This window comes from Saccopteryx bilineata, chromosome 6 (genome assembly GCF_036850765.1).
Source record: "Saccopteryx bilineata isolate mSacBil1 chromosome 6, mSacBil1_pri_phased_curated, whole genome shotgun sequence".
NCBI classification, from domain to species: Eukaryota; Metazoa; Chordata; class Mammalia; order Chiroptera; family Emballonuridae; genus Saccopteryx; species Saccopteryx bilineata.
Window position 1 is genome coordinate 156,468,921 of NC_089495.1, and position 15,007 is coordinate 156,483,927.

General features: G+C 51.1%; 1 protein-coding gene across 18 annotated transcripts in view; it reads left to right on the forward strand.

Moving 5' to 3' along the window:
• The window catches only part of ARSG (arylsulfatase G), a 102,380-nt gene that overhangs the window by 48,050 nt on the left and 39,323 nt on the right, over positions 1-15,007 (forward strand). For 11 of the 18 annotated variants that reach the window (XM_066236133.1, XM_066236140.1, XM_066236139.1 and 8 more), the window contains exons 3-5: positions 1,427-1,471; positions 12,396-12,583; positions 14,356-14,403. In XM_066236133.1, coding sequence (XP_066092230.1) covers positions 1,427-1,471; positions 12,396-12,583; positions 14,356-14,403 — 281 coding nt within the window. The remainder of the gene's footprint in view (positions 1-1,426; positions 1,472-12,395; positions 12,584-14,355; positions 14,404-15,007) is intronic. The other 7 variants (XM_066236135.1, XM_066236138.1, XM_066236143.1 and 4 more) reach the window with 3 other exon arrangements.

Genomic DNA, 15,007 nt, shown 5'->3' on the forward strand with positions numbered 1-15,007 from the left:
CTTGACCGGGCAAGCCCAGGGTTTTGAACCGGCGACCTCAGCATTCCAGGTCGATGCTTTATCCTCTGCGCCACCACAGGCCAGGCTGAGGCTGTTTCTAAACGGGCCACAGCTTTCAGTTCAGACAAACACCCTGTTTGATCTCTGTCCTCAGCATTGGCTTTTGCAAAAATGCATCCATTCTGTTACCATTCAGGACTTCCTCAGCCGTCCTGCTGCCCTTGGGAACTTGCAGTAACCTAAAGGGAGATGTGAGCCAGGCTGGCAATCAGAACTGTGGGGGTGCTAATGAGGTCCCGAGCTCTGGTGGGCACCAGGAGAGCTGGGGCAGAAAGCATGAGCTCTGGTGGGCACCAGGAGAGCTGGGGCAGAAAGGACGAGCTCTGGTGGGCACCAGGAGAGCTGGGACAGAAAGGGTGAGCTCTGGTGGGCACCAGGAGAGCCGGGGCAGAAAGGATGAGCTCTGGTGGGCACCAGGAGAGCCGGGGCAGAAAGGATGAGCTCTGGTGGGCACCAGGAGAGCCGGGGCAGAAAGGATGAGCTCTGGTGGGCACCAGGAGAGCCGGGGCAGAAAGCATGAGCTCTGGTGGGCACCAGGAGAGCCGGGGCAGAAAGCATGAGCTCTGGTGGGCACCAGGAGAGCCGGGGCAGAAAGCATGAGCTCTGGTGGGCACCAGGAGAGCCGGGGCAGAAAGCATGAGCTCTGGTGGGCACCAGGAGAGCCGGGGCAGAAAGCATGAGCTCTGGTGGGCACCAGGAGAGCCGGGGCAGAAAGGATGAGCTCTGGTGGGCACCAGGAGAGCCGGGGCAGAAAGCATGAGCTCTGGTGGGCACCAGGAGAGCCGGGGCAGAAAGGATGAGCTCTGGTGGGTACCAGGAGAGCCGGGGCAGAAAGGATGAGCTCTGGTGGGCACCAGGAGAGCCGGGGCAGAAAGCATGAGCTCTGGTGGGCACCAGGAGAGCCGAGGCAGAAAGGATGAGCTCTGGTGGGTACCAGGAGAGCCGGGGCAGAAAGGATGAGCTCTGGTGGGCACCAGGAGAGCCGGGGCAGAAAGGATGAGCTCTGGTGGGCACCAGGAGAGCCGAGGCAGAAAGGATGAGCTCTGGTGGGCACCAGGAGAGAGCTGGGGCAGAAAGGATGAGCTCTGGTGGGCACCAGGAGAGCTGGGGCAGAAAGGATGAGCTCTGGTGGGCACCAGGAGAGCCGGGGCAGAAAGGACTTTCCGGAGGAGACGCACCTGAGCAAGAGAAAGACCCCTCCCCTACTGTGTAATTGATTCCCTTCCAGCTTTCTCCCCTCCCTGCAGGAACTCAGAGTCGGGGCTGAGGACTCCCCTGTCAGGGAGACATCCTCTTGCCCTGTGACCTTCATCATTAACTCCGAGACGTTTGCTTTTGGAGGGCCCAGCCTGTCTTTTCCCTGTAGGCACTCAGCGTCATGGGACAGGCAGTTTCACATCTCTGCCCTTGGGTAAGTAGGTCAAATAGACAGAAAAGTCATGGAATGCCCACCTGGGGCAAGGGGAATTTGAGAGAAGCCGTGCTGTGGGTTTTTAACAGAGGCTCTGCTTAATAGATGGGGACATACAGGAACAGGACGATCTAGAGGGCAGCTAATCTTAGAGAAAAGGAACTGAAATATTAACTAGGGAGGCCTTGGTGCCAGCTTGCTTCACCACTGCGAGTTCAAAATAGCCTGTCCAGTAGCTATCACTCGTTCCCATTTTAAACCTCCCAGTGACGTTCATTCAAACAGGGAATCTCGACTAAGGAGCAGGTCTTGAGACGAAGGCTGGGAGACCCCAGCAGCTCTGCCCTTCAGGGCTTACGGTCTGGTGAATCCAGGAGGGTGATGTGTTGTCAGAGCAGGAATTCCTGGCATATGTCCCACCTTTAATAACCCCAGTTGACATCCTAAGGGACGGAATTTAGCACATTTACACATGGGTCGCAGTCAAGAATGAGAAAGGTCCCGTGCTGGGCTTCCCGGCTTTTGGGTGATAAAGCTCGGAGCTAAAATCATGTTAAAGTGGTGGGACTATAAGAAAATAAAGGCCATTTCTCCAGAGGGGAGCCAAGAGGGCCTGGATGCTGGAGACCTTAAAGGTGAGCAGCAATTAGCCAGACAAAGGGGGAGGGAAGAGCATTGTAGGCAGAGGGAAAAGCATGAATAAAGGCTCAGAACTGAAAGAGGCTCCCCAAGGAACTGTCCTTTGTATCTGTGATCCAAACAGTAAAAAGCCCTCCCTCTTCTGGGGCTGGCTTGCATTGTAGCAGTGGCGTGTGGCTGGGACGGGGAGTGTGAGGCTGACCTAGTGGGCCTGCGCTGGTGAAGGGCTTCGTGCGCATGCTCAAGTGTTTGGACTTGATCCTGAAGGCAGTTGGGGGACCCTGAGCACTGAAATCATGAGCCTGCATGTGGGATGGATTGTTCTACCTGACACGGGGTGGTCCCCTCTGGTGGCTTGGAGGACAGGGGCATATGGCAGGCACCTCCAGGATGGCTTGGCTCAAGGATGTGGCAATGAGGAGAAGTATTCGGTCTAAGAGGCACGAAGATGCCTGTGTGTACATCTTGTTTCCATGTATCTGTGTGTGCGCTTCTTTGACTGTGACTGTGCACATAGTCACAAGGACGACGTGAAGAGGAAAGGAAGAAGTTGCTAAGGATCATACCAAGTTCGCTGTCAGGATTTTTTTTTTTTTTTAAAGATCGAGTATGAGCAGATGTCTGAATGAATGAAAGAACAAAACACGCAAACTTTGCTATTTGCTGCCACATTTGCTTGTAGTTGACAAAGGGCCTGCATACTAGATATCTGAGGGATCCCGTGTAACAACCTGCTGATGGATAACTCTGCTCTCTTCCCATTTAACGGAGGGAAACGTGGGGGTGGGGGGAGGCTGGTGTGTCTAAGTCCTGCTTCAGCAATTTTCCAGTTCTCACTTCCCACCCCTGTCCCTCTACTGACAAAAGCCACCACAAATGATTTTGAAAACCTGTTTCCCCCTCCAAGCCTTTTAAATTATGAATAGAGCAAAGATGGTTTTTATTCCTGTCACATAGCAATTTAGAGAGTTGCCACAGAGGGCCTCATCATCTATTTTAAATTCCTTATAAATAAAGGCTGGACACGCTTAACTTTGCAATGTTATGTCTCTCCAGGGCTCTCGTGGTGGCGTGTCCAATGCTAACATTCCCTGATTCTAATATGTGTAATTTATGCAATGGCAAGTTGCTTTGGTTTCCGTCTGGCTGTGTCTTAATTTGAGCTGATTTTCCCGTTAACAGGCTGCTGTAATGTCTGGCTCTGCGTTTCCTGCTTTGCTTGACAATGCGTTTGCAGGCTTTAATTAGGACCCCTGTTGGTGAACTGGCCCGAGCCTGCCCAGATAGACCTGGGGAAAAACAAAAGGCGCTTTCCAAATAGCAAGACCATTTTATTACTTATTAATTAGTCCCTGCCAAATGGAGGCAGAGGTGGGAGAGGGGAAAGGTGACCTGCAGGTCAGTTCACGGGGCTGCGAGGGATGTTGTGAGGGTTTTATTTTTACTTATTTTTTTTGAGAAGGGTACAGTCAAGGCTCTCCAAAGACTTGGAAGTAAAGAAGTAAAAACGGTTTCTGAGAGTTGAGCTATGAACTTTATCACACAGTGGGGAAGCACTTGAGCCCTAAAGCATCAGCTTAAGCGATTATATGGAAAGTGGACTGACGTGTTTTTCCCAAATGACATGGGCCTCTCTCTTTTCCAGTGTTGTCTGTTCATCCGGCAGGTTTTGCTGGTGTGGCCCCCTCCCAGCAAAGCACCCTGCTTGGGACTGGAGCTACAACTTTAAGGCTCATGGAACATACAGTCTGGGAAGGGGCTCGAAGCTACATCTTGCTGTAGAAAAGTGCCACAACTGTTTCCAAGGTGATGACATTAACAAGTGCCCAGGCGTGTTAGCTTGGGCTGCTTTAATAGATAAAGCAGAGTGGGCACCTTAAACAGTGTACATTTATTTTGTACTGTTTCAGAGTCGGAGGAGTCCAAGGTCAGGTTGCCAGCATGGCCAGGTTCTGCATTCAGCCTTCTTCCTACTCAGCACATGGCCAGCTTCTCATTGTGTCCTCACAAGGAGGGGGGCTAGAGAGCTCTGGGCTCCTCCTCTTTCTGTAAGGTCACCATGCCTATCATGGGCGGATTCTCTCATGAGCTCATCTAACCCTTATCACTTTTCAAAGGCTCCACCTCCAAATGCCATTACTTTGAAGGAGTTAGAGTTTCAGCATATGTATTTTGAGGGATGCAGATATTCAGTCTGTAGCACCATGGGAGAAGAAATGGTGGCCAACAGTCTTTGAGCGTCTCAGACCTAGTGGCAAAGCTCAAGCCACAGCGGACTAATGTTCCTTAAGCTTCACAACTGAAGGACTTTTTATTTTTCTTTTCTTTTTTTTAAAATTTTTTTAAATTTTATTTATTCATTTTAGAGAGGAGAGAGAGAGAGAGAGAGAGAGAGAGAGAGAGAGAGAGAGAAAGAGAGAGAGAAGGGGGGAGGAGCTGGAAGCATCAACTCCCATATGTGCCTTGACCAGGCAAGCCCAGGGTTTCGAACCGGCGACCTCAGCATTTCCAGGTCGACGCTTTATCCACTGCGCCACCACAGGTCAGGCCTGAAGGACTTTTTCTTTGATCCTTTTGAATGCTCTTAGCATTACTTAGATCCATGCTCACCAAGGTGGACCCTGGGTTCTGGCTTCCTGTGTACTTTGTGAGCAGGAAGAAAACACGTTGACCGCAGACACTCTGGTTCCTGCGCCCATCTCTGGAAGTGAGCTGAGAGACGGGCATTTGGGTGTCTCTCTCTGGTTCATGTGGTCATGTGGAAGTGAGTCCAGCTTTGGGGCCAACACGACTGGGTGTGAGTCTTGGGACCTCCTCAGCCTAAGACCAGTGAGTGTGGGGCAGGGAACGGGCATTGGCAGCCCCACAAGGGTCATGTGGAAGGGCAGGCGGAAGATGGATGGAGGCACCACAAGAAAACACTGAAACTGATGACGGCTCTAGGAACGCTCTGATGTTGTCAGATGAATGTCTGCATTTAGACATGAAAAGGCTGCAGAAAACTCACATGCTTCAGAAGTCAAAGTCGAGACTCATCCTGGGGGATGAGGAAGACCGTGTCACAACGGGCAGTTTTGAAGGATAGGTAGGAATTTGGAAGGGCAAGACAAGTGCAAAGCACTTGAGGTTCGGCAGAGTCAAGGGGAACTTGCTTGTGGGGTGCAAGGGAGGGAGGGAGGGAGGGAGGTGAGATGTTCCAGGAATGAGTCCTGTTGGGCTGAACTCTGGGCCTGTATCGTGTGGTGTATTTGTTTCCCAGAGCTCCTTTAACAAAGGACCAAACACTGAGTGGCTTAAAACAACAGAAACTTAGTCTCCCAGTTCTGAAGGCTAAAAGTTAAGAATTAAGGTGTTGGCAGAGCTGTGCTCCCTTTGAAGCTCCAGTGGGAATTCCTTCCTGGCATCTTCCGACTTCTGGTGGCCTCGGCATTCCTTAGTTGGAGGCAGGAGGACTCCAGTCTTTGCCTCTGTCGTTGCATGGCCACCTGCTCTGTGTGTCTCTGTTTGCATGTGGCATTCTCCTCTCTGTGTCTCTCTCTTATAAGAATACCAGTTATATTGGCTTAAGCACATACCCTACTCCAGGGTAACCTCAACTGATTATCTCTGCAATGACTGTTTCTAAACCAGGTCATATTTTGTGGTATGGGGGCTAGGACTGCATTATATCCTTGTGGGGGTCACAACTTAACCAGAACAGACAGCAATGACTTAGAGGGCTGAGGAAGTAGGGTGAAGCAGAGCACAGGAGGGGGTGGTGGCCAAGCAGAAGGAAGGCGCTGGAAACCTGGGGTGGAGGGATGGCCTGCCTCATCAGTGTGCTTTCATGGGTTGGAGAGAGTTAGCCTAGCCTCTTGGAAGGTCACTGAAGTGATTTAGGTAAGGGATAATGACCATGCTGATGGCATCATTGGGAATGGGAGGAGCTGGAGGCATCAGGGACTGGCAGAGACACTCAAAGAGACACGCTAGCCAGGTTGGCCAGGAAACGAGTGGACACAGGCTCTTGGTGGGAGGACTCTGAGCTCAGTTCCATGCATGTTAGGACAGGGTGACCCGCAACATACATGTGGCAGTAAATATGCCCACGTAGTACTAACAGCAGCCAAGTGCCACGCATGCCCTATTCACTGCCCTCTACCATCCCTGGCATGTTCTTGTTCTTCCCAGTTGGCTCTGAGAACGGTGGGCACATTAGCTACCGTGAAGTTTAGCAAACCTACTCGGGACCTGGAGCTGTGCTCAGCGCTTCATGCACATCATCCCACTGAATCCCTGAAACAACCTGGTGCTGGAGGTGTGCTCTTCCCGTTGTAGATGAAGATACTGAGACTTAGATTAAACTACCTGTTTGGTCTCACCCTAGAGGGAGTTGGGGTGGGACACGACTCAGGCGTGTTTGTCCACGCTTTTACCCTTCCCACAGCGCCTCCTCTAGCCCATAGCGTTTTCTTTGTATTTCTTGGATGGGGCTCATCTTATCTTGTCTTATTCTCCATGCACATCTTGACACTTCTGCCGAAGTGTGAGCTCCCAGGTGAGAAAGGGCTGTGGCTTACCTGTGTAGCTCCCCCTGATTGGTTGGTTGAACGAAACCTCAGTTCATAAGTGAAGGGTTTGGGGTGCGAGGCGATGTGCGTGGGTATCTGCTGGGATGTGGAAAGATGAGTGCAGGGTGGACTGTCCAGTCTCATCTGAATGTCTGCATCTCTAGCTGCTGGGGAGATGGCGTCTTGGTGTCTGCCAGGAATCCAGCTGAGCAAGCCAGCGGCCATGCGAGCTAGAGCTGGCTGGCCCACCAGATGGGAAGAACTGTGTCACCAGTAGAGAGTGCAGGACCCCAGCTACTGACCATGGAGAAACAGCCTTCCGGAGGTCTCAACCAGACCCCGGGGTCACTGGTGGGGACAGGGAGACGCCTGTGCTCTCGGGAAACTCCGTTCTGGGCGAGGAAGCCCAGATTATCTCTGCAATGACTGTTTCTAAACCAGGTCATATTTTGTGGTATGGGGGCAGCAAGGAGACAAATCCATGAACAAGACAAGGTCAGAGATGGTAAGGGCAAGGGACAGAACAGAACCAGGGATGTGGTGGAGAGTGGTCAGGTCAGAAAAGGCCTTCTTGAGATGAAAAGAGAGCTGAGACCAGATGACAAGAAAGGGCCAGCCATGTGGAGACTAGAACAGAACTTCCAGACAGACAGAGCAAAGGTCCCAAGGCAGGAACAAGCATGTGGTGGTCCAGCAAGGGCAGTTCTGCACAGTGTCACTGGGGAAAGAGCAGGGGAGAGCTGGGAGAAGGTGTTGGACAGGGTCTGATCACCTGGTCAGTGAGTTCCCACCTTTGCCATGTGGTGTCACATATAGAAACTAGTGACAGCCTGACCAGGCAGTGGCGCAGTGGATAGAGCGTCGGACTGGGATGCGGAAGGACTCGGGTTCGAGACCCTGAGGTTGCCAACTTGAGTGCGTGCTCATCTGGCTTAAGCAAAAAGCTCACCAGCTTGGACCCAAGGTCGCTGGCTTGAGCAAGGGGTTACTCAGTCTGCTGAAGGCCCATGGTCAAGGCACATATGAGAAAGCAATCAAAGAACAAGTAAGGTGTCCCCACGAAAAACTGATGATTGATGCTTCTCATCTCTCTCCGTTCCTGTCTGTCTGTCCCTAGCTATCCCTCTCTTTAACTCTCTCTCTCTGTCCCTGTAAAAAAAAAAAAAAATCTTAAAAAATTCTTTAAAAAAGACACTAGTGACAGTTGTGCCCTTTCCAAGGAACTCCACTGAGGCGGTTGTAGATGGCCTGCCTGGGACATGCTTGGTGCCCACCCCAAGGGCCATCTCCATGTTATACTCTAATTCCTTCCCTGGCATTATGCAGGCACAGACAGAGCCAGGGTAACCCTGCCTGGAGCCTCCAGTTGTCCAGGACCCCACCTGGCTTCCCCTGGGGCTGAGGAGAACCCTATGGTATGTCCCAGTTCCTGGCCGAAGGCTTTGATGGGGACCTGTGGACCACAACAACGCCTTCAGATGGACTTAGATGCGCAGTGAGACCCATTAGAGGGTTTCCAGCCGGGAAATGATGCAAGCTGACACCATTTTTAAAGATTACTTTGGATGCCTCATGGAAAATGGGGTGGAGGAGGGGAACTGGGAGTTGGAACTGGAAGTGGGGAGCAGGGTGGCAGCAGATGGCTGGACAGACTTGACTCCAGACCATGGTACAAACGGTGGTCTCAGGCTTGGTGATTTTTGAACAAGGGCCCTCACGTTTTCATTTTGCACTGGGCCCTGCGAATTGTGCAGTTGCTCCCACTGTGGCGGATTGAGAGGTGGCCCCAACAAGCTTGAGTCAGCACATACGGAATTACAAGTTTAAACCAGAATGCATCTGGGGCAGCAGGTGCTTGTGACTTCACGCATGCGTAATGCTTTGAGAAGAGCCTGGGTTCTAGGCACACTTTGTGAGAGTTGGCTGTGAGGGTAACGAGAGTTATTATAAGGAATATTTTGGAGTGTGAGCAAGGAGGCTTCTTGGCTTCTGACTTGGGGGAGAGACCAGAGAGGCTGGGGAGGGTGAGCGTTTTCCCTGGAGCAGAAGTTTGAGCAAGAGGTGGAATTCTCAGGATGGCTGTTGCCAGTGACCTACAGCACCCGGGGCCCTGGGTTTCGCTTCAGGAATTTGACCCCCCTCCCGTGTGGCCTTCTGTGTCTGGCAGGTGGGGATGCTGCAAGAGAAGCCTGCATCTGGGAAATGGCCCCAGGTGCCCGACCATTGAGGGAGGGAAGGTGGTGATTGTTTCTTTCAGTCCCAGAGGACTGAGTGACAGACAGATGGTACTAGCAGGGGTGGGAAGCCAGAGCTGTGAGCCCCGCCGTCCCTGAGGCCTGGGCCGAGGCCTGGCCAGCCCGTGGGAATTCCGCAGAGCATGCTGGAACACACACCTTCCCTGTCCTCAATCTGTCAGGTGGAGACGTCACACAGCCTGCTTCCAAGAGTGTGGCTTCGGGGCTAGTGTGGTCAGACAGGCAGCACTGGGACCTCACCGTGCACTGTCGCTGCTCCTGGTACTGTCCCTTCTTTGCCATCTGTCACCTTGAAAAGTGGTGTGATAGAATTAACCCATGTCTGGGACTGAGGCCCAGGTCTATTTAGCAAGACTTGTTGTGTTGTCCAAAAGTCAGGGGGATAGTGGCATCATCCACTGGGCACATACTGGGTGGTGCCCACGCCGTGGGTATGCGGGGCAGTGTCCTGGCTGTGGATTGCTGAGTAACAAACTACCCCCAAAGTTAGCAGCTTAAAACAACAACTGTTTTATGATCTCTCACGATTTTGTGGTGAGGAATTCCGGCATGTTCTTGGTTGGGCAATTCTTTTTTTCCACATTGTGTTGACTAAGGTCAGTCCATAGGATTCAGCAAGCAGATGGGCGGGGGTCCTAGATGACCTCACGTGCCTGACATCTAGATGGAGATGGCCTCAGCGGGGGTCCTGGGCCAGAGCACATGCAGATGGCCTCCCCAGCGTGGCAGTCTGGGGGTGGTCCAGCTTTTTACACAGCAGTGCACAGAGTTTCAAGGGGGGAGGTAGGAGCTGCCAGTTTTGTAAGGCCAGAGCCCAGAGAGAGACATGTCTTTCAATAAGAAATAGGAGTGATCTGATTTGCATTGTAGAAAGACCTTAGCAGTAATAATGTAGGGGATGGGGTTGGAGTGGCAGGAAGACCAATCTCATAATAATTTTGATCTAAGTCCTTTAAGTCCTTAGGACCTCTATTGAGGCAGTGACAGTGGGTAGCAGAGAGGGAGCAGGTCTAGGAGCCATTCAGGAGCTAGAATAAGTAGAACCTGACAACCAGTGTGGCATGAGGTGTGAGCAAGTATGAAGAGGATGTAATATTCAGTATGGCGACTACAGCTAACAATACTGTGTTGTATATTTGAACATTGCTAAGATAGTAGATCTTCAAAGTTCTCACTGCAAGAAAAAAATTTTGCATGTGAGGTGCTGCATGTGAACTAAACTTATTGTGGTTATCGTTTCAGAATATATACACATACCAAATCGTTACGTTGTGCACCTGAAATGAGTACCATGTTATATGTTGATTAGATCTCAATAAAACTGGGGAAAAAATAATAAAAAACATTTTTCCACATGATCATAATCAAGAAAATGAACAATAATTCTCTGACAGAATCTTATATCCAGTCAATATTAAATTTCTCTAATTAGCTCCCAAATGTGTTGTTATGTTAACTTGTTTAAACTGGGTCCAGTCAAGGAGCATGCATTTACAGTATTGGTTACATCTCTGTAATCTCTTTTAATGTGCAATATCCCCCCTCTCTCCAATTTTCCCTCAGATATTGACTTTTTAAAGAGATCAACCAGTTGTGTTGCAGCGTGTCTAGAGACTGGCTTGTGAAATTATTTGTTTGTGGTGTCAAACAATTTGTCCTTCTAGTAAATATATTTTCTGTAACTGGGGAATTAGGTCCAGAGGTCTGATGAGAGTCAGGTGAAACATTTTTTTTTCCTTTTTGTATTTTTCCGAAGCTGGAAACGGGGAGGCAGTCAGACAGACTCCGCATGCGCCCGACCGGGATCCACCTGGCATGCCTACCAGGGGGCGATGCTCTGCCCATCTGGGGTGTTGCTCTGCCGCAATCAGAGCCATTCTAGCACCTGAGGCAGAGGCCATGGAGCCATCCTCAGCGCCTGGGCCAACTTTGCTCCAATGGAGCCTTGGCTGTGGGAGGGGAAGAGAGAGACAGAGAGGAAGGAGAGGGGGAGGGGAGGAGTGGAGAAGCAGATGGGCACTTCTCCTGTGTGTCCTGGCTGGGAATCGAACCCAGGACTCCCGCACGCCAGGTTGATGCTTTACCACTGAGCCAACTGGCCAGGGCCCAGGTGAAACATTTTTGACAAGAATCCTTGATGTTTAGGAACTTCATATTGCTTCCCATCAGGAATCATATAGGGTCAGGTTGCCCCGTTATTAGTGACATTATGTTTAATCATATTTTTTGAGGGTAGGAAAATGGCTAGGTGTTTTTCTGTTTCTCCATAGTGTCTGAAATAGGCTGGGCCTCAGGTCATGTGTAGTAGATACAGTCAGTTCTTGTTAGGTCCTGTAAAGTCACCATGAACACTGAATTAGGGAATACTGAGCCATTGCATCTAAAGGAAATGCAGGGTTAGGTTCCTGTGTGCTTCTGGCCACATTTTTTTTTTTTGTATTTTTCTGAAGTTATAAGTGGGGAGCAGTCAGACAGACTCCCGCATGCGCCCGACCAGGATCCACCCAGCATGCCTACCAGGGGGCGATACTCTGCCCATCTGGGGCATTGTTCTGTTGCAACGGGAGCCATTCTAGTGCCTGAGGCAGAGGCCATGGAACCATCCTCAGTGCCCAGGCCAACTTTGCTCCAATGGAGCCTTGGCTGCGGGAGGGGAAGAAAGTGATAGAGAGGAAGGAGAGGGGGAAGGGTAGAGAAGCATATGGGTGCTTCTCCTGTGTGCCCTGACCAGGAATCGAACCTGGGACTTCCACATGCTGGGCTGATGCTCTACTGCTGAGCCAACTGGCCAGGGCTCTGGCCACATTTTTATCTGCTAATCAGTACAGAACCTGGTTGTATGTGTGTTTCTGTTTCAAGGCATCTTATTTAATATATATTTTTGATTCATTAACATTGAATGTACAGCCAAAAGCATGTTAACACATTCCTGAATGAAGCCTATGTAACACACATGTATTTTGCCATAAGGCACATCATAGCCCTCTTGAGTTTAGGAGTGCTGGTCAGCACTTCAGCATTATTCTTGAAGGCCATAGTAAATAAATAGAGAACCAGCAACTCAAAGAACAAAAACGCCAAAACCATGGTGCTAAACAGACTGTGGAAAGGAGAACACTTGCTTATGGTATGAGAGCTGACCTCAGCTGGGAACGTGCACATTGGGCAACATAGATTTTTCAAGGGTCTGCCTATTTTTTTGAACCACCAAGTATTGATTTTGGGGTTACAAATAAATAGAAATATCTTTGGACAAAGATCAACTAAATTGGACGACATCAATTGGAAGTACCTGTGTGACGTTGGGTTATTCACATTACCTACCCAGGCTTCATTTCCTTTACCTGTTCTGCCTCTGGGCAATATTTGGGCTTTTCCTCCCTGCCCTGGACTCCCCAGAAGTGAGTGGGAATAGAATTTTCTCTTGATTTGGCTTCCTCTGTGGTTGGCGAGATCTCGACCGCTGTCCTTTCCACGCAGGTTTGTGGATTTCCACGCAGCCGCCTCCACCTGCTCACCCTCCCGGGCTTCCCTGCTCACAGGCCGGCTGGGCCTTCGCAATGGAGTCACGCACAACTTTGCCGTCACTTCTGTGGGGGGCCTGCCACTCAACGAGACCACCTTGGCCGAGGTGTTGCAGCAGGCTGGCTACGTCACCGGGATGATAGGTAACCCTGACTTCTGCTGCTTTTACTGGGCTGGCTGCTTCATGTCTGTGTGGCCCTGACGTGCTGCTGCCTGCTTGCTCACGTCCGCTCTTTGTTGGTCTCTTGCTGTAGAAGTTAGGAAAGCTTTCGGCTGTAAGAAATCGCCAAGAATGAACAGTGGGCTAAGCTGTATAGGCACCGTTTTCCTCTGATTCTGACGAGCTTAGAGATAAGTGATTGCTTTCATGACTGCACCACTCAGAGAAATTGTTCCTTTCGGCTCTGCTGTCCTTACTATGTTGGCTTTTGTCCCCATGCTGGTTGCCTCGTGCTTGCAACACAGCGGCTTCAGTGCCATCCACCATAATTTGGCTTCAAGGAAGGAAAAAAGGGAGAGGAGGCAGTGCCAGCTCCATTTGTTCACTTTTGTCAGGAAAGCAAATCTTTTCTCAGCCCCAGAAGTACATTTAAATCTTATTGGTTGGAGCGGGTCTTATGACCATCCTTTGCTGCAAGGAAGGCTGGGAAACAGGGGTCAGGATTGTAATGATCGATTTCGTCTCAGGCAGAGGTCCCTGACCACCTGAACAAACCACAGTCCCACGAGCGGAATCATTGCGGACGTGGGTGTAGGGAAGCAAATGGCAGCGTCTCTCACACTGACCAACAGCTCTTCTTTCTAAGTAAGCACCTTTACTAGTTCTTTTGTCCAGGCACTGAGCTGTGTCTTTATTTGCACCAGGGGACGGTAGTACCTTCTAAGAGTTTGATTGCCCTCATTGTCTAGTTGAGAAAACTTTGAGTTTCAGACAGGTGCAGCAATTTGACCAGTGTTGCCTGGCCTGGAGCGTAGACAGGTGTGTCGGGCCAGCTTGTTCTCATGCTCTGCCTCGTTTCCGGTCTCCACTCCAGGGGCTGGGGCAATGCAGCCACCTCAGCACAGGGCTACCTGTGCTCGTTATTCCAGCTCTTCACAGCTAGGCCCAGGGGGAGTCCTGCCTCCTTCCACGGTGCGTAAAGTGGAGAGGTAGGGTGTCTGACGGCCAGGCGTGCAGCGACGGACCCACTGTTTAGATCTTTGTACCACAGTCATTTCTTTGCCCTCTTGCCTTGTGGCGGTTTCCCAGGGGTCTTAGCTCAGAGCAGAGAATGAGCTGGGCAGAGAGTCCCAGCTTTTTCGGAGCTTTGGGCGCACGCACATCACCCCGGACCTTGGGCGTTTGCAGAGTGAAGAGCAGCAGTGCATCTGCGTCTCCTCCTTTGCAGCCTGAGTCTCTGCACTTGAACTGCAGTGGGGAGGAGTTTCTTGTGCATCCTCTGCAGGCTGCTGACATTGGCCAGAGAAGAAGGTGATAAAACCAGGCGGGAACCCAGCATCTCTGAGACTATGCGGGGCATGCACCTGGTACCCTCTGCAGGGCCCCAGCCCAGAAGGGCGGAGGAGAGGGTGCAGTGGGCTCTGTGGGGGTGCTGTGGGCACTGAGACCTCTCAGAGGGGAAGAAGCTCCCCCACTCGGCTTCTCTGGGATCCCACCCAGCAATGGCTTGCCTTCCCCTTTCACGGTGCGTTCTCCAGCACACATGCTGAGTCATCCTTGCTTGCTTTCTGTCTCCCTGTGGGCTCCCTCTGGGTCCCACAGAGCAGGACTTGGTTTTCACACTGTGTTTGCAGCTTCTCTTCACTTGTCCCCAGTAAAGGGCAAGGCAGATGGAGGACTGAGTGTGTGATCAACTCCCTGCAGGGGCTGGGAGCGCCCGTGGGATTCCTCTGAAAGTCTCTCATTTTCTTATAGGCAAATGGCATCTTGGGCATCACGGCTCTTATCACCCCAACTTCCGTGGTAAGAATTCCCTGGAGGATTTGTTGCCTGGCAAACAGAAAATAAAGACTTCCATGTGAAAGGATTGCAATAATGCTTAAGCCACCCTGCTCCTATGCACATTTCTCCTAAGCTGGGATACTGTTGTTCACAGCATCACTTGGGTGCATTTGGGGTGCCTGGGCTCCCCTTGATCTCACATCCCTTTCCCCTGGCACCATTACTGCCCACTCCCCTTGGTTCCTGTCTGCCCTCTGGCTCCCCACCATGAGCCCCAGTGTTCTCCATGGCCTGGTTCCTCACATCTTAGGGAACATTTGGCTGTCATGAGGTCCAGACACATCTAATGTGGTAGAAAGTAAAAACTGATCAATAGGTTCACCAAAGCAGGGACCCCGGCCAGGTGGGTCTGGAGGAAGGACATGGGAAACCCTAAGGGAAACTTCACACTAAAGCTTGGGTTGGAGAAGAGACAGGATGAGGGAGGGTCTCAGAATCAAAGTCAGCACAGGACCTTCAGGTCTCAGTTTAACTCTCATATCCTCCCCCAGCCTCACCCCAGTACCTCAGGCCCACTCCGGCCAGCCTCCTGGGTCTAGCTGAAATGTCATCTCTTTCTAGAAGC